Here is a 19,412-nt window from a genome sequence, read left to right as displayed (position 1 = left end):
AAAGGACCAATATTTTGTTATACACAATTGAACAATGACTTGTACTTATATTGGGTAGCCCAAAAAGTAATTGCGGATTTTTCATATAGTTGGCGTTGACAAATTTTTTCACAGCTTGTTACTCTGTAATTGCATTCTTTCTTCTGTCAGTTATCAGCTGTTACTTTTAGCTTGTTTTAGAAAAAAAGTGTAAAAAAAGTATATTTGATTAATGTTCATTCTAAGTTTTATTAAAAATGCATTTACTTTCTTTTAAAAAATCCGCAATTACTTTTTGGGCAACCAATAAATATTTGGTTCAAATCTGAACATATTTCGATTTAACTGCTATAGGGCTTAAAGATGCATTTGTCACCGGATTTTGACGAAGGGTGGTTTACACATATAGCAGAGGTGGTTGGTATCCAAAGTTTGGGCCGGCCGAATATAACGTCTTTTTACTTGTTATACCCTCCACCATAAGATGGGGGGTATACTAATTTCGTCATTCTGTTTGTAACTACTCGAAATATTCGTCTGAGACCCCATAAAGTATATATATTCTTGATCGTCGTGAAATTTTATGTCGATCTAGCCATGTCCGTCCGTCTGTCCGTCCGTCCGTCCGTCCGTCCGTCCGTCCGTCCGTCCGTCTGTCTGTCGAAAGCACGCTAACTTCCGAAGGAGTAAAGCTAGCCGCTTGAAATTTTGCACAAATACTTCTTATTAGTGTAGGTCGGTTGGTATTGTAAATGGGCCATATCGGTCCATGTTTTGATATAGCTGCCATATAAACCGATCTTGGGTCTTGACTTCTTGAGCCTCTAGAGTGCGCAATTCTTATCCGATTGGAATGAATTTTTGCACGACGTGTTTTGTTATGATATCCAACAACTGCGCCAAGTATGGTTCAAATCGGTCCATAACCTGATATAGCTGCCATATAAACCGATCTTGGGTCTTGACTTCTTGAGCCTCTAGAGTGCGCAATTCTTATCCGATTGGAATGAAATTTTGCACGTCGTGTTTTGTTATGATATCTAATAACTGTGCCAAGTATGGTTCAAATCGGTCCATAACCTGATATAGCTGCCATATAAACCGATCTTGGGTCTTGACTTCTTGAGCCTCTAGCGTGCACAATTCTTATCCGATCAGAATGAAATTGTGCACGACTTGTTTTGTTATGATATCCAACAACTGTGCCAAGTATGGTTCAAATCGGTCCATAACCTGATATAGCTGCCATATAAACCGATCTTGGGTCTTGACTTCTTGAGCCTCTAGAGGGCGCAATTCTTATCCGAATGGAATGGAATTTCGCACGACATGTTTTGTTATGATACCCAACAACTGTGCCAAGTATGGTTTAAATCGGTCCATAACCTGATATAGCTGCCATATAAACCGATCTTGGGTCTTGACTTCTTGAGCCTCTAGAGGGCACAATTCTTATCCGATTTGAATGAATTTTTGCACGCAGTATTTCGTTATGATATCCAACAACTGTGCCAAGTATGGTTTAAATCGGTCGATAACCTGATATAGCTGTCATATAAACAGATCTGGGGATTTGACTTCTTGAGCTTTTAGAGGGCGCAATTCCTATCCGATTTGGCTGAAATTTTGCATGACGTATTTTATTTTTACTTTCAACAACTGTGTCAAATAAGGCTCAAATCGGTTCATAACCTGATATAGCTGCCATATAAACCGATCTGGGATCTTGACTTCTTGACCCCTAGAGGTCGCAATTATTATCCGATATGCCTGAAATTTTGTACGACGGATCCTCTCATGACCATCAACAAACGTGTTTATAATGGTCTGAATCGTTCTATAGCCCGATACAGATCCCATATAAATCGTTCTGTCTATTTTACTTCGTGAGCCCCAATGGGCGCAATTCTTATACGAATTGGCTGAAATTTTACACAGGTCTCCAACATATAATTTAATTGTGGTCCGAACCGGACCATATCTTGATATCGTTTTAATAGCAGAGCAACTCTTTTCTTATATCCTTTTTTGCCTAAGAAGAGATGCCGGGAAAAGAACTCGACAAATGCGATCCATGGTGGAGGGTATATAAGATTCGGCCCGGCCGAACTTAGCACGCTTTTACTTGTTTTCTTATTAAAAAAAACGCTCCAACTGTCGCACATCTCCAGTGAAACGTAGACTCTTTTAAATTCAGCTGCTTTGGATGTCGGGAAGATGTATTCTCTATACATCTTCCTTCTCTTGTTCGAGTGTTATCACAATCGACTTAAGTCTGATTTCAGACCAAAGCTAATTAGTTAAAATTATAACAAAAGACTTCGCGTCCAATACAATCTCTTAGTTAATATTAATCAAAAGTCATATTATTTATTTATATATGTCTCAATCAAATATTGTGAATGATCTTATAGAAATAATTAAAAATATAAAAATGTAAAAAATAATCTACAGGTATTAATCACATTTACACAAGTATTAAATTGTTAACCCCAAACAAGCTTCTCTATCCAGTCCACATACTCCGATATTCTTCCATAAAAGGCAGGATAGCCAATATTAGCGCAGCCACCATGACTAAACGATGTTACTCCTAAAATCAAATGTAGACAATTATAATCAGGATGATCGACGAACAGTGGGCCTCCCGAATCTCCGGTGCATGTGTCGCGTGCATAATGATGGGATCCTGCACACATTTGTATGGTCGTATTTATGGCTTGGTCAGCATCAGTATCAATATGTCCCAGGCACTCGTTGTCATCAAAAATATCCAACTTGACTTTAAGCAAGTGCGACGATGATTCCCCGAAGTCTTTCACGGCGCCCCATCCAGCAGCAAGAAATTGAGTAAAGGCTCGTCCATCCACCAAAGGCAAGCATATTGGCATTATATAATCGTTAAATTGAACTTCGCGCTCAAGCTCCACTACAGCGATGTCATGGAATTTATCTCCTAAATGATTATAACCTTCATGGTTGGTGTACTTTTTGATGGCAATATTTACGGGTGAAGCGTCATCATCAGTGCGGCCATAGTCCAATTCTCCCAAACGAATTATGTTTGGATTTCTGTACAAGAATCTCTTTATAAGTATATGCATTGAAAATTTTCAAATGTTTAATCGACGTACTCACCTAGGTTGGTAGAAACAGTGTGCGGCACTCAAAACGAATTTAGAACTAATCAAACTTCCTCCACAAATATACGAAGGACTTTCACCGCCTCTCTGGTAAATCAGTAGAGCCATGAAGGGGAATTCCTTGGGATCAGCCTTCTCACCGCCCACAATGAAGGATTGGTCACATTTGCGTACATTTTGATACGATTTGCATTCTGTTAAAAAAAAATTAAAATGTTTATTAATTTGCAAACATAGTGGAAATATGATAAAGGAAATGTCATATTTGACAGATATTTCTTATCTGTTTTCTACTATGGACGTATATACCCACTGATCTGAACCTTGTTCTTAATACCCAAGTTCAACTATAGTTAATGTTAAGTATTATTTTTCTCTTAACGACTCAATATCTCCAAAAAGATCAAGAACATGATATTCCTTATTAAAATCTAGGCAAAGAAGTCGAAGACGATCATTATTTACAAAATTACTTTGATGAATGAATAATTAGCAGTTGAATGCCTCATTGGTATAGAATAACCGTTAGTATGAAGCGCACCGTACCGCTGAGGTTAGCATGACCGCATATTACGCTGAACGCCTGGGTTCGAATCCTGACAAAACCATCAGAAAATAAAATTTTCAGCGGTGGTTTTCCCCCCTTATCCTGCAACAGTTGTGACATGTAAAAACTTCTCTACATAGAGGTGTCACACTTCGGCACGCCGTTCGCACTTATTGATATGTGAGAAGTTTGCCCCTGTTCCTTAATGGAATTTTCATGGGCAAAATTTGCATTTGAATGAAATTTGTACATCAAACCGATGGCTTTGGTTCAGGCACATCCTCCTGCAGACACAAAGAAGGGAATCTGGTAACTGACACAGATAACATGCTGAGGATATGGAAAGAACATTTTACCCAACTGCTAGTGTCCGACATTGGCGTCGAAGAGGATATCGCAGAACCAATCAATGATAATTGTATAGTCAGAATGAGGTACAAGTAGCAGTGACCAGGCTAAAGAACAACAAGGCAGGAGGAGCCGACGGGTTACCCGCTGAACTAGAGGCGACACGCTGATAAGGCGTATGCATAAGATTACCTGCGCAATCTGGCTAGAAGAACGCATATCCGATGATTGGAACCTCAGCATACTATGTCCCGTACACAAGAAAGGAGACAAAACGGAATGTGCCAACTACAGTGGAATAAGTCTCCTCCCCATCGCATACAAGATACTCTCGAGCGTACTGTGTGAAAGATTAAAACCTAAAGTCAATAAGATAATTGGGCCCTATCAATGCGGCTTTAAACCTGGTAAATCCACCCTGGACCATAAACCAAATCCTGGAAAAGACCCGAGAAGGACAAATCAACACCTACCATCTCTTTGTTGACTATAAAGCCGCCTTCGATACTCCTTTACGTTCAAAGGTAATTCCAGCCATGTCGCAGTTTGGTAGCCCTATAAAATGAATAAGACTGCAGGATGACACTTGCTGATACGCGTTCCTCAGTAAGAGTAGGAAAGAATCTCTCCGAATCATTTAATACCAAACGAGGTTTCAGACTATCGTGTGATCTCTTTAATATCCACCGGAAGTAGTAACTGCTGGCTTTGAAAGAATCGAAAGAGAGTCAGTGAAAATGGATCTGGCAGTAAATGAAGATAAGACGAAATTGATTGTTTCAACTCCGAAAACGCCTTGTACAACCGAGCAGATAAAGAACATGGAGAAAGTTGGGAACCACAGCTTTGAGATAGTTAGTAACTTTATCTACCTCGGCACCGCCGAAACCGAAACGAATGATACCAGTTTTGAGATTAAGCGAAGAATAATATTGGCAAACAGATGCTACTTTGGACTAAGAAAGTAGTTTAGATACAAGGCCACCTCTCTACAGACGAAGATTACACTATACAAGACACTGATACTACCCGTGTTGCTGTATGGTTCTGACGCATGGGTTTTTATGAAAGCAGATGAGGCAATGCTTGGAGTATTTGAGAGAAAGTTTCTTCGTAAAATATATGGACCGGTTTGCGATAATGGAGAATATAGACGACGTATGAACCACGTGCTGTTGTCAGAATGGATGAAGAAGCTCCAGCAAAGAAGTCTTTTGAAGACAAACACAGTGGTACACGCAAACCGGGAAGAGCAAAAGCCCGATGGAAAGATCAAGTGGTGGGAGACACCTCGAAACTTGATGTTAGAGATTTTAGAGTGAGCGCAGAAGATCAAGGCGCTTGGAACGCTATTCTACGCTCGGTTTATGGAACGAATATTCTACCATAGCCAATTAAAGATAGAAGATGAAATTTGTACTACTAATACCTGTTTAAAACATTCGATATGAAGCTGCGCGGCTACATGGAAATTTATGTTCTCCAATTTTTTCTCAAATTTATTCCACTGAATAGTTGATACGGGTCCTAATGTTTTACAACTATATTTTTCCAAGTTTTTTCAGGCAACCAATAGAAATCTGACTTTTTAATCGATTGAAATCTATTCGATCCTTTGACAGACTAGCCAATTAAACTGAGCAATATCACAATTTTGCAACATCTTACTAATATTTTTCTTCATTTACCTTTCACAACGCGCCTTTCCTGATCTTTGGAATCAACATACGGCTTCGGTTCCACTGGACAGCAAACATAGGTTCCTCTTTGATTCAGATTGCAGTACGGTTTCCTGGGCATTTGATGAATTCTGCTCTTAATGAAAGGACATTTCCTTAAATGAACACATTCGGTATTTAATGCACATTCTTCACCGATTGCTGTAAGAAAAATTTATTTAATATTTATTATAACTTCAATCATATTAAAACTTCAATTTATTTGTTATTATAACTTCAATTTTACAAACTCAGTACTTAATTCAATTTTATTATTAATAATAAAGACAAGTAAGAGCGTGCTAAGTTCGGCCGTGCAGAATCTTATATACCCTCCACCATGGATCGCATGTGTCGAGTTCTATGCGCGGTATCTCTTTTAAGGCAAACAAGAACTGTTATGCTATTGGAGCTTTATCAAGTTATAGTCCCATTCGGACCATAAATTAATGCCGAACATTGTAGAAGTCATTGTGTAATATTTCAGTTCATTCGGATAAGATAGGTTTATATGAGAGATAGGTTTATATGGGAGCTGTATCAAGCTATTAAACGATTCAGACTATATTAGACACGTATGTTGAAAGTCATGAGAAAAGCCTTTGTACAAAATTTCTGCCAAATCGGATAAGAATTGCGCCCTCTAGAGGCTCCAGAAGATCCCAGATCAGTTTATATGGCAGCTATATCAGGCTATGTACCGATTTGCGCCATACATAGCACCTTTATTGAAAGTCATAACAAAACACCTCATGCAAAATTTTAGCCAAATCGGATGAGAATTGCGCGCTCTATTTGCTCAAGAAGTCAAGATCCAAGATCGGTTTGTATGACAGCTATACCAGATTATGAACCGATTTAAATCATACTTAGCACAGCTATTGGAAGTGATACCAAAACACTACGTGCAAAATTTCGCCCTCTAGAGGCTCAAGAAGTCAAGGCCCAAGATCGGTTTATATGGCAGCTATATCAAAACATGGACCGATTTGGCCCATTTACAATCCCAACCGACCTACACTAATAGAAAGTATTTGTGCAAAATTTCAAGCGACTAGCTTTACTCCTTCAAAAGTTACCGTGCTTTCGACAGACAGACGGACGGACATGACTCGATCGACTTAAAATGACATGACGATAAAGAATATATATACTTTATGACGTCTCAGACGCTTATTTCGAGGTGTTACAAACAGAATGACGAAATAAGTATACCCTCATCCTATGGTGGAGGGTATAATAAGGAAGATAAGGACGAACATACCAAGAATATTTTGTACGAATGCCTAAAAAGAGAATATGACCGCTGCCCCGATATTAAATTGATATTAAATTGTTTTGGGACATTTTAATGCAAATTTGCCTATGAACATACCATTAAGGAACAGGGGCAAACTTCTCACATATCACCGAGTGCAGTGCGATTCAAGTTCAATCTGAATGATAAGGGGCCTCCATTTTATAGCCGAATCCGAACGGCGTGACGCAGAGCTTCACGACGATTTCTGCGAAATTCACAAAATGACTGAAATTTTGGTTTTAAGTGACAAAAAGTACTGTCAACAATAGTTCTAAATGTCCTTAGATTTTATTGGAAAAGTATGTTTAAATACATAACGAATTTGCTGGCATCCACATTAGGGTTGGTCAGTTTAGAAGGCCCAAAAAAACACACCTTGACATATTTTTGCCAAGGAACCATGATCAAAATCAAACTTCCGGGTTTTAAACGCGAAATTCGGGTTTTGGTTTCATTTAAAAAAAAATCCGATTCTATCGTTTTAAACCGGAAGCTCGATTTTTATTTCAGATTCATAGATTCTTGGCCAAAAGTTCTTAGAATTTGTGGTAGATAGCGATCTGGACAACAGCCAAATAAATAAAGCCAACAAGAAGCCATAAAAGTCAGAAAAGCCAGAACAATGGATCCGATCAGAAACGAATTTCGATCTTCATCGATCTCGTTATCACATTATTGCATATTTTACAAATGAATGGCATATAGCAAAGAGTTGGAAAACATTTTGCCTGATACCGAAATTTTGGTGCCATTGGAACTAGAGACAACAAATATAAGCGTGCTAAGATCGGTCGTGCCGATCTTATATACCCTCCACCATGGATCACATTTGTCAAGTTCTTTGACCGATATCTCTTATAGACAAACAAAGGATTATGGATAAAAATGTCTCCGCTATTTCAGCTATACCAAGTTATGAACCGATTGGGGCTATACTTGGTTTGGTTGTTGGAGACCAAAGTGGAATTCATAGTGCAAAATTTCAGCCAAATCGAATAAGAATTACGACCCATAGTGGCTCAAGAAATGAAATTAGTAGATCTGTTTATATGGGAGATATTTCAGGTTATGGACCGATTCAGACCGTATTTTTCATACACAAAGTTGTGCAAAATTTCAGCCAAATGAGATAAGAATTGCTCCCTCTAGAGGTTCAAGAGATCGGTTTATATTGGAGCTATATCAGATAATGAATCTATTTGGGCCATACTTTGCGCAGTTATTGATGGTCAAACCAAAACACTTCATGCAAAATCAGTTAAATCGGACAATAATAGCTCCCTCTAGAGGCTCGCGAAGTCAAGATCCAAGATCGGATTATAAGGGAGGTATATCAGATTTAACCCCGAATTGTACCACACTTGGCGCAGTTGTTAGCAGTTAGAACAAAACACTTCATGCAAAATTTGACCAAATCTGTTAGGAATTGTGCCCTTTAGATGCTCAAGATGTCTAATCGGGAGATCGGTTTATATGAGAACTATATCAGGTTATTAACCGATTTGGACCATACTTAAAACAGTTGTTGATGGTCAAACTCAAACACATCGTGCAAAAGTTCAGCCAAATCGGAAAATAATTGTGACCTCTATCGGCTCAAGAAGTCAAGATCCGAAATATGTTTATTTGACCCATTTACAATACCAAACAACATGCACTAATAAGAAGTAAAAATGATTTTTTAAGAGCCATAGAAAAAGTTTTCAAAAAAAAAAACACATGAAAATCAGAAAAATGCATTAAATATTTATTTGAATCGATAGTATGGAACATCATGAAGATGTTCCATACTATCTATGTTTAACTGTGACTACGCCTCAAATGATCCATCCGCTTTGTCCAAATGTGGCATACTCTTTCCAAAATTCCGCCGGTATCTCACGAATAAATGCTTCAATGTTGTCTTCCAATGCGTCAATTGAAGCGGGCTTGCCTGTATAGATATGAGCTTTCACATAGCCCCACAAAAATAGTCTAAGGGCGTAAAATCGCACGATCTTGGGGGCCAATTGTCCGGTCCCGACCGTGAAATAAAATGTTCACCTAACTTGCCTCCCAACAAGTTACTTCTTGTTGAAACCACATGTCATGCAAGTCAAGCTTTGCATTTTGGTCCCAAAAGGTTGGATATCATCTCACGGTAGCGCTCATCTTTCATAGTTACGTTACGATTCGCATCTTCTTTGAAGAAGTACGGTCCAATGATGCCACCAGCCCATAAACCACACAAAACTGTTACTTTTTCTGGATGCATTGATAGCTCTTGCAATGCTTCTGGCTGATCTTCACTCCAAAATCGACAATTCTGCTTATTTAAGTACATATTGAACCAAAAATAAGCTTCGTCGTAAAATGGAAGAAGCGCGGGATGAACTTTCTTACAGAGCACGCATTTTGACAGTAAAATTCAATAACTTGCAATCGTTGTTCGTTTGTAAGACGATTCATGGTTAAATTATAGACCAAACTGAAGATGTTTGACAGTAAAACAAAACACGAAGCGTGCGAGAGGTGTTTAAACTAGTGTTGCCAAAAGACAATAGCTAAAAAATCATCCTTTATTATGCTAAAATATCTGCTAATGTTATAAATAGGGTAGAGTAGATTTCTTCACTAATTTTGGTGTTATTTTGGGTGGTAAATTACATTCTAATTTACACATTGACTTGTGCATCAACGTCGTTGTTGGATTTTATGAAACGGTGGTCCAAGGAATTTGACCACCGTTCACAAAGCGTTTATTTACACGCTTAGTCCGGCCTACATTGGAATACAGTTGTGTGGTTTGAAGCCCATTCTACAAGTGCTATTAAGATAGGATTAAATCAGTTATTTTTGCGCTTAAGGGCTTACCATGGAATTCGGCTACATTTATTCCCCCTACCAGAACCACTTGAAACTTATTGATTTACCAACATTCAAAAGGAGGCACAAGATGCTGAGGGCGATATTCATTGTGAAATTATTGCGTGGTCAGATTGATTTCCAATTCTAAACATTCAGTTCAACTGGATGTGAGATTTCTGTGGCCAGTCTTACCCTAACCCTCTACTAACCCTCCATTGTTTGGACTACGCATCCCTACGTAATGGGAGGTGGCCCTCTGGTTCGATAAGGGCGGGTTTGAGTGGCGGGGGACCAAACGAAGAAAAAATGCTTCATTAGTTGTTTAGAGTTCAAAAATTTCGAATTGGTTTATTCAAAAGTTACAAATTTTTAATTTAATGTCAGCAGGTAGTGCTTGTTGATGTCAGCAGATTATTTTTTTCTGGGTGAATGGCTTCCTAACCCTCAATTTCACTTTGATTTCGTATTTGATTTTATTACACCCGAGAAACCTCATTTTAAGCTGATATAATTTTGTGAATGTGTCCCCCCATACCGCGGCTTAACTTCTAGAACCATTTGAAACTGTAATCATTTGCCGAATTACTTTCTTAACAAAAATCATATATAAACTGAGCTGATAACACTGTGGAACGATTTCTGCGTCATGGTCTTAGGTATGGGAAATTTCATTTTTGGGTGATAACATTAGGTCCGCAAGACAAAGCTCAAAAAGAGTAAGGCAATTTTAATATTACCTTGATCGAAGGCGGGTTAACCAATCTCATATATACATAGCTCGAATATAGCTTATTGGCTCTTGTACAGATATGAAGCCGTTATTCAAAACTCCTCCCGTTGGAACTTATGTACTTTTAGGTGTTTTCTATGAAAATACGCATATTTTAAAAAAATATTTAACAAACTTGTCGACACTATCGGTAGGGAGCTATATCAGGTTATAATATAAACTGATTTGAACCATACTTACCGCGGACGTAGGAAGACAAATCATAACAAAACAATCGAAATCGCAGAAAAAAATTAAGCTCCTGGGGCCTCAAGAAGTCAAATCTGGGAATCTGAATCGATATAACCTATTCGCAATCCCCAACGATCTACATCAATAAGAAGTATCTCTCAGCAACGAATCAATAACTGCATTCGTTCGAGAACTATCCTGATTTCGAGAGACTTAAAATATCAATAGTTTGTGAAAAAGTGGCACCATGCACTCCATGCTGATTGAGGAGAGATTAAAACCCGTCTGCTACGCAGACGATGTTATAATACTTCTAAGAGGTAATGATCCGAACCAGCTATGCAGAAGGCCCGAAAGGGTCTTGAATCCGAGGATTGTCCACTGGCTCTATAGGAGCGTGATTAAACAAATTCTTACTTACGCGTCAGTAGTTTGGTGGACTGCGGCGGTGAAAAAGTGCAAAGTGTGGATAACACAACATGTTCTCAGAGAACATATTGTCTTGTAATATGCGGAGCGATGGGGACCGCTACTACTAGGGCAATGGAAACCATTCTACATATCCGATCCATAGACATACAGATTAAGTGTGAGGCAGCCATTGCGGCTATGAGACTTAATGCGATGGAAGAATGGACAGAGGATAGGAGCAGGCCATACCATCGCGGTATAATTGAGGCGACGATAGGTAACCTGGAAGGAAGGGAAGAGGTTTCCAATCGGATACCTGAAACGACACTTGATGTAGGATGCGAGGCACTGCAGCCAGCCGCACAGTCTTGGATTGACGGAACCCTAGTATTGCCATCTGGAAGATAATATTACACGGATGGATCAAAGATACAAGACAGAGTGGGCCTGGGGGTCCACAATGAGAACCCAGGGATTGAGATCGGGTTTAGACTGCCTAACCATAATACAGTCCTGCAGGCGGAGACCCTGGCGATCACAGAACGTGTCACATTCTGTGATCGCCAAGGATGATCGAGAGACCGGTTTACATGGGAACTATAACAGATTATAGACTGATTTGGACCGTACTTGGCATAGGTATTGAAAGTCATAACAGTACACAGCATGCAATTTGCATTTTAGCCGAATGGGACACACAATGTGAATTCCAGGAGCTCAAGGAGTCAAATCAGAAGATCGGTTTATATGGGAGCTATATCAGGTTATAGACCGATTTAGATCGTACTTAGCACATTTATTGGAAGTCATTACAGAACACCATACGCAAGAATTCATATCGGGATATAGGTTAATATGGGAGCTATATCAGCTTATAGACCGATTCGGAATCTACTTTACACAATTGTTGGAAGTCATAACAGAACACTGCATGCGAAATTTCAGCCAAATCGCATAAAAATTGAGGGGCTAAAGAAATCAAATCGGAAGATCGGTTTATATGGGAGCTATTGTATATCTAAATCTGAACCGATATGGCCCTTTGCAATCACCAACGACCTTCATCAATATAAAGGATCTGTGCAGAATTTTAAGCGGCCAGCTTTAAGCATTCGACCTCTATCGCGATTTCGACACATGGACGGACATGGTCAGATCAGCTCAGAACGTCGAGACGATCAAGAATATATGTACTTAATGAGGTCTTAGACGAATATTTCGAGGTGTTACAAACGGAATGACTAGATTAGTATACCCCCATCCAATGGTGGTGGGTATAAAAAGTAACATCGAAAAAAAATATTTTAAGTTGGGAATTCCGTGCTACTTACAAAATCCTTAATTGTTTTCCATACCACTCCCCTAAGTTGGTTCATGTCTGGTATCATGTCCCCACCTAAGTACTGGTGTCTATTAGCCGCGAAAGCCCGGCAATGACAGGAAATGCTCCAACGTCTCATAATCTTCCCCACATGCCATCACTTCCCGCACCGATTTTGCATAAGTGAGCTCGTAGTCATATGTGTCCCGTTATGACACCAAAAGATTTACTGACCTCTTTCTTACTTCCTTTTAGTAATAGCCTCGTCCTCTCAGGATCCGGATCGCCCCATAGGATTTTCGCCGTCCTACCGCCTGTTTCGCTGTTTCACAGTGTTACATGCGCGTTTGGCGCCCACGTCTTTGGATCGGACTGGGTCGACCCGAAAGGCTTCGGGTTAACCATGTTTATCGATGGCAGTTCTCTGGCCTTCGCTGCCAAATCGTCTGGTCTGTCATTCCCCCTTACTCCGTTTTGGCCCGGCAGTTGCAATCAAAGCAAAAATTCGTAATAATAATATTTTGTTTGTCGTAAAAATTTCCCAAACTTTTTATTTTCTTTCGTGTACCAGTCTTGACTTTGCTTAAAGTATACGAATTTTAACTCACTTTATATCTGGATTAGTTTTAAGGAATTATATCAGGTAATGGTTTTTGGGGCCTCAAGAACTCAAATCCGAAGATCAGTTTTTATGGGAGCTTTATATATGTATAGTGCTATCTAGGCGAAATTTTATGTCCAATCTTGGTTATTTGATTTGACATAAAATGACGCTTAGATAGCTCTATCCATAGATAAAGCTCCCAAAAAAAATTGATTTTTATATTAAAGCTACATCCAAATCTGTACCCATATGTCCTATTCCAAACCCCAATAGTACCCAAATATCTGTTCGTGACTAAGAATGTCAAGGCGATCAAGAATATTTACACCTTATAGAGTCAGATATCAATACTTCGAGGTTAGTAAAGGACCCCATGAAACTGGCTATAAATGTTTATACCCACCACCGAAGAATGGGGGTATATTCATTTTGTCATTCCGTTTACAACACATCGAAATATCCATTTCCGACCCTATAAAGTATTTATATTCTTGATCAGCGTAAAAATCTAAGACGATCTAGCAATGAAATCACCCTACAGTCTTTAAAAATAGAAATATTGAGCTGAAACTTTGCACAGATTTTTTTTTTTTTGTTTATAATCAGGTTAAATTCGAAGATGGGCTATATAGGACTATAGCCCCCATATAGACTGATCCGCCGATTTAGGGTCTTAGGCCCATAAAAGCCACATTTATTATCCGATTTTGCTGAAATTCCGGATAGTGAGTTTTATTAGGCCCTTCGACATCCTACTTCAATTCGGCTCAGATCGGTCTAGATTTGGATATAGCTGCCATATAGACCGATCCTCCGATTTAGGGTCTTAGGCCCATAAAAGCCACATTTATTATCCGATTTTGCTGAAATTCGGGATAGTGAGTTTTATTAGGCACTTCGATATCCTACTTCAATTCGGCTCAGATCGGTCCAGATTTGGATATAGCTGCCATACAGACCGATCCTCTGATTTAGGGTCTTAGGCCCATAAAAGCCACATTTATTATCCGATTTTGCTGAAATTCGGGATAGTGAGTTTTATTAGGCCCTTCGACATCCTTCTTCAATTCGGCTCAGATCGGTCTAGATTTGGATATAGACCGATCCTCCGATTTAGGGTTTTAGGCCCATAAAAGGTGCATTTATTATCCGATTTTGCTGAAATTTGAGACAGTGAGTTGTATTAAGCCACTCGTCATGCTTCTTTAATTTGGCGCAGATCGGTCTAGATTTGGATATAGCTGCCATATAGACCAATCCACCGATTTAGGTTCTTAGGCCCATAAAAGCCGAATTTATTATCCGATTATGCTGAAGTTTGGAACAGAGAGTTGTATTAAACTACTCGTGATGCTTCTTCAATTTGGCCCAGATCGGTCCAGATTTGGATATAGCTGCCGTATAGACTAAACCGCCGATTTAGGGTCTTAAGCCCATAAAACCCAAATTTATCTTTCTTCAATTTTGATATAGCTGCTATATAGACCGATCTCTCGATTTAAGGCTTTGGGCCCATAAAAGGCGTATTTATTGTTCAAAGTCGCTGAAATTTGGGACAGTGAGTTGTGTTGGGCCTTTCGACATTCTTCTTCAATTTGGCTCAGATCGGTCCAGATTTGAATATAGCTCTATATGACCGATCTCTCGATTTAAGGTCTTAGGCCCATTAAAGCCACATTTATTGTCCGATTTCGCCGAAATTTGGGACAGTGAGTTATGTTAGGCTCTTCGACATTTTTCTGGAACTTGGCTCAAATCGGTCCAGATTTGGATATAGCTGCCATGTAGACCGATATCTCGATTAAAAGTCTTAGCCCCATAAAAGGCGCATTTATAATTCGATTCCACTGAAAATTGTCACAGTGACTTATGTTAGACTTTTCGACATCCGTGTCGTATAAGGTTCAGATCGGTTTATTTTTAGATATATGGTAGCTACTAAAAATATCTATATTTTGTTATATACAATTGAAGAATGGCTGTACTTTTTAGTATTTGCGCCAAATCGGAACATATTTCGATGTAGCTGCTATGGGACATTAGGTATGCATTTTTCACCGGATTTTGACGAAAGGTGGTTTACATATATACCCGAGGTGGTGGGTATCCAAAGTTCGGACCGGACGAACTTAACGCCTTTTTACTTGTTTCTTGTTATATATTCGGACTTTAGACCTGAAATCCACTAACATTTTCCACTTTTTATGATAGAAATTATTTTATGATAGAAATAAATTGTAATAAAACTGTCCACCAGACATTTTCAGAGGTTTCTTTTACCAAAAAGTTTCTGTTTTATAAACTTTTTTGGTTGAGAGCATCTGTGCGCTGATTGACATTTATAAACTATTAGGCTAAACCTTGACAATGGCGTATTTTATTTTATTGATAGGGTTGAAAGAAATACTGACACAAGGTATCTTAACTAAAGGGAAAAAATTTAATGGGGACAAAATAGTTATTTTTCCTTTATAGTAAATCTTTATTACACGTTTTGGAAGCTGGTGCTAATAATGGAATTTTTGGTCTTGGAAATAGTCATTATAAGATTAAATAATTTGCAATAAAGCTACTGACAAGATGCTCTTCTAATTATAGCATGAAGAACAAGTAAAAGCGTGCTAAGTTCGGCCGGGCCGAATCTTATATACCCTCCACCATGGATCGCATTTGTCGAGTTCTTTTCCCGGCATCTCTTCTTAGGCAAAAAAGGATATAAGAAAAGAGTTGCTCTGCTATTAAAATGATATCAAGATATGGTCCGGTTCGGACCACAATTAAATTATATGTTGGAGACCTGTGTAAAATTTCAGCCAATTCGTATAAGAATTGCGCCCATTGGGGCTCACGAAGTAAAATAGACAGAACGATTTATATGGGATCTGTATCGGGCTATAGAACGATTCAGACCATTATAAACACGTTTGTTGATGGTCATGAGAGGATCCGTCGTACAAAATTTCAGGCATATCGGATAATAATTGCGACCTCTAGGGGTCAAGAAGTCAAGATCCCAGATCGGTTTATATGGCAGCTATATCAGGTTAGGAACCGATTTGAACCTTATTTGACCCAGTTGTTGAAAGTAAAAATAAAATACGTCATGCAAAATTTCAGCCAAATCGGATAGGAATTGCGCCCTCTAAAAGCTCAAGAAATCAAATCCCCAGATCTGTTTATATGACAGCTATATCAGGCTATCGACCGATTTCAACCATACTTGGCACAGTTGTTGGATATCATAACGAAATACTTCGTGCAATTCATTCATTCATGCAATTCATTCATTCAAATCGGATAAGAATTGTGCCCTCTAGAGGCTCAAGAAGTCAAGACCCAAGATCGGTTTATATGGCAGCTATATCGGGTTATGAACCGATTTAAACCATACTTGGCACAGTTGTTGGGTATCATAACAAAACACGTCGTGCGAAATTCCATTCCATTCGGAGTAGAATTGCGCCCTCTAGAGGCTCAAGAAGTCAAGACCCAAGATCGGTTTATATGGCAGTTATATCAGGTTATGGGCCGATTTGAACCATACTTGGCACAGTTGTTGGATATCATAACAAAACACGTCGTGCACAATTTCATTCTGATCGGATAAGAATTGTGCACGCTAGAGGCTCAAGAAGTCAAGACCCAAGATCGGTTTATATGGCAGCTATATCAGGTTATGGACCGATTTAAACCATACTTGGCACAGTTGTTGGATATCATAACAAAACACGTCGTGCAAAATTTCATTCCTATCGGATAAGAATTGCGCACTCTAGAGGCTCAAAAAGTCAAGACCCAAGATCGGTGTATATGGCAGCTATATCAGGTTATGGACCGATTTGAACCATACTTGGCACAGTTGTTGGATATAATAACAAAACACGACGTGCAAAATTTCATTCTGATCGGGTAAGAATTGCGCACGCTAGAGGCTCAAGAAGTCAAGACCCAAGATCGGTTTATATGGCAGCTATATCAGGTTATGGACCGATTTGAACTATACTTGGCGCAGTTGTTGGATATCATAACAAAACACGTCGTGCAAAAATTCATTCTGATCGGATAAGAATTGCGCACTCTAGAGGCTCAAGAAGTCAAGACCCAAGATCGGTTTATATGGCAGCTATATCAAAACATGGACCGATATGGCCCATTTACAATACCAACCGACCTACACTAATAAGAAGTATTTGTGCAAAATTTCAAGCGGCTAGCTTTACTCCTTCGGAAGTTAGCGTGCTTTCGACAAACAGACGGACGGACGGACAGACGGACGGACATTGCTAGATCGACATAAAATTTCACGACGATCAAGAATATATATACTTTATGGGGTCTCAGACGAATATTTCGAGTAGTTACAAACAGAATGACGAAATTAGTATACCCCCCATCTTATGGTGGAGGGTATAAAAAACAAGTAAGGGGGGCCTATCAACGAATAACTTACGGATCAGGTTTTTCAGTCAACACATTTTGGAAATAACCCACAAGAACATTCACTTTTTTTAAGTATTTCTAATGAGATTCAATGACTTAGTTTTTAAGTTTTGTCTTCTCTATTTCTGACCTTCGAAAAATCTATTTTAAACTATCTATATTTGTTTCATTACTTTCTATTAAAAAAAATTTTGTAAAAATAAAAACAATGGGATTCACGTTTCGTTTATGACGACATATCAAATTGCGTAATTATTATAAACAACACAATCTCCGGGCTTCAAATTGAAAAAAAAATACACAGACACTTACCTACAATCGGTGTCAAAAGTTGCAAAACAGTCAAACTAAAACAAAGAAAGTTGGTGAGTGAGACTGCCGACATTACTACGTTCCGCTTCTACGCTCCGAAATATATTTTGATTAAATTTTTAAAAATGCAAGAATTTGACAACTTTTGTCCGTTCGATAAGAAATCTCAGAACACACTGAATGCAGAATAGCTTGCAATTAAATTCTAAAGCTTAACTCAAAGATCAGAAAAACTCTTAAGAACAAAAGAGAAGCTGTGCAAATATGTAATTAAGTGTTCTCTTCTCTTAGTTCGCTCTCTGTTGTTGTGTGTGAAGATCATGGTTGTTTGTTGTGATGTTTCGCTTGATCGCCAAGTATGTATTTTTATTTATTTTTTATTCCTGCACAACAAGACAAAAAGTCTTATAAATTGCAATGTGTGCTCCCATTTTGGGTTCAGAAATAATTTGTTCTGTATGGTCGTAGATATTTTTAAAAGTTTCATTGATCATAATGTTTGGTGTTAAACAGCTTTTACAATAAAGGTCAAAGTTAAGGTCAAAGTTACTGAAATGTCAAGCAGTTCGGCCAAAAACATATATATGTCATATATCAAATAATTCAAATGGAATAAAAACAAGTAAAAATGTGCTAAGTTCGGCGGGGTCGAAACTTAGTAACCTACCACCATGGCATCTGCTAAATATTTATACAAAGTGAAATTAGTTAAGGGGTAAATGTGTTCCTCATGTATCAAATTTTACTAAATCAGGCTTATATTAAATTTCTAGGATCCATAGAATGCTCATCGAGAGATCGGTTTATACACCCAATCGGACCATTATTTGAAGGTTTAAAGGAACACTATGCGCAAATTTTCAACCAAATCGGATATATCTGTCGTATAGACCTATCTCCCGATTTAGGGTCTGAAGCTCATAAAAATCGCACTTGTTATCAGATTCCTCTGAGTTTTGGAACAATGACATCCAGACCGAATATGGTCCAGATCAGCCATATTTGGATATAGCTGCCATATAGACCGATCTCCCAATGTATAGTCTTGGGCGCATAATGGGCGCATTTGTTATCAGATTTCGCTGAAATTTAAAACAGAGATTTGTGTTAGGGTCCTCAACACATTTTCTAAATATGATTCAGATGGGACTTTATTTATATAGCTACCATATAGACCTATCTGCGATTTAAAATAGAAAAAATGGGCCCAAATTGTACTTAACACCCGATACCAACGAAATGTGAAACTGTGAGTTGTTTTGACACCTCAAAACCCTTGCTCCATATAGTCGAGATCGGAACGTAATATGATATAGATGTGTAAAGATTTATCGAATAAAATTCCTTCGTTATAAATATTGTTTTTTGTCGAATTCTATCCTGCCCGATCTTAACGCGTTCTTACTTACTTATAATAGGAGATTTGGAGCGGACTGAATTTGCCGAAACTGGCCGCTCCGCTTCCTTCGTCCCACATATAT

At 38.6% G+C, this 19,412-nt stretch overlaps 1 protein-coding gene across 1 annotated transcript; it reads right to left on the bottom strand.

The window, feature by feature from the left end:
• Nucleotides 1–2,319: 2,319 nt before the first annotated feature.
• On the bottom strand, nt 2,320–18,094 carry LOC106081470 (venom protease). Its single transcript, XM_013243441.2, has 4 exons — nt 17,932–18,094; nt 5,706–5,897; nt 3,118–3,316; nt 2,320–3,051 (listed from the first exon to the last, which is right to left on the bottom strand). Exons 1-4 carry the CDS (start codon nt 18,002–18,004, stop codon nt 2,466–2,468), a joined length of 1,050 nt encoding a protein of 349 aa, XP_013098895.2. The 5' UTR covers nt 18,005–18,094; the 3' UTR covers nt 2,320–2,465.
• Nucleotides 18,095–19,412: the final 1,318 nt, after the last annotated feature.

This window comes from Stomoxys calcitrans, chromosome 2 (genome assembly GCF_963082655.1).
Source record: "Stomoxys calcitrans chromosome 2, idStoCalc2.1, whole genome shotgun sequence".
NCBI classification, from domain to species: domain Eukaryota; kingdom Metazoa; phylum Arthropoda; class Insecta; order Diptera; family Muscidae; genus Stomoxys; species Stomoxys calcitrans.
The sequence above is the reverse complement of the archived record's forward strand: the minus strand, read 5'-3'. Positions and strand labels throughout refer to the sequence as shown.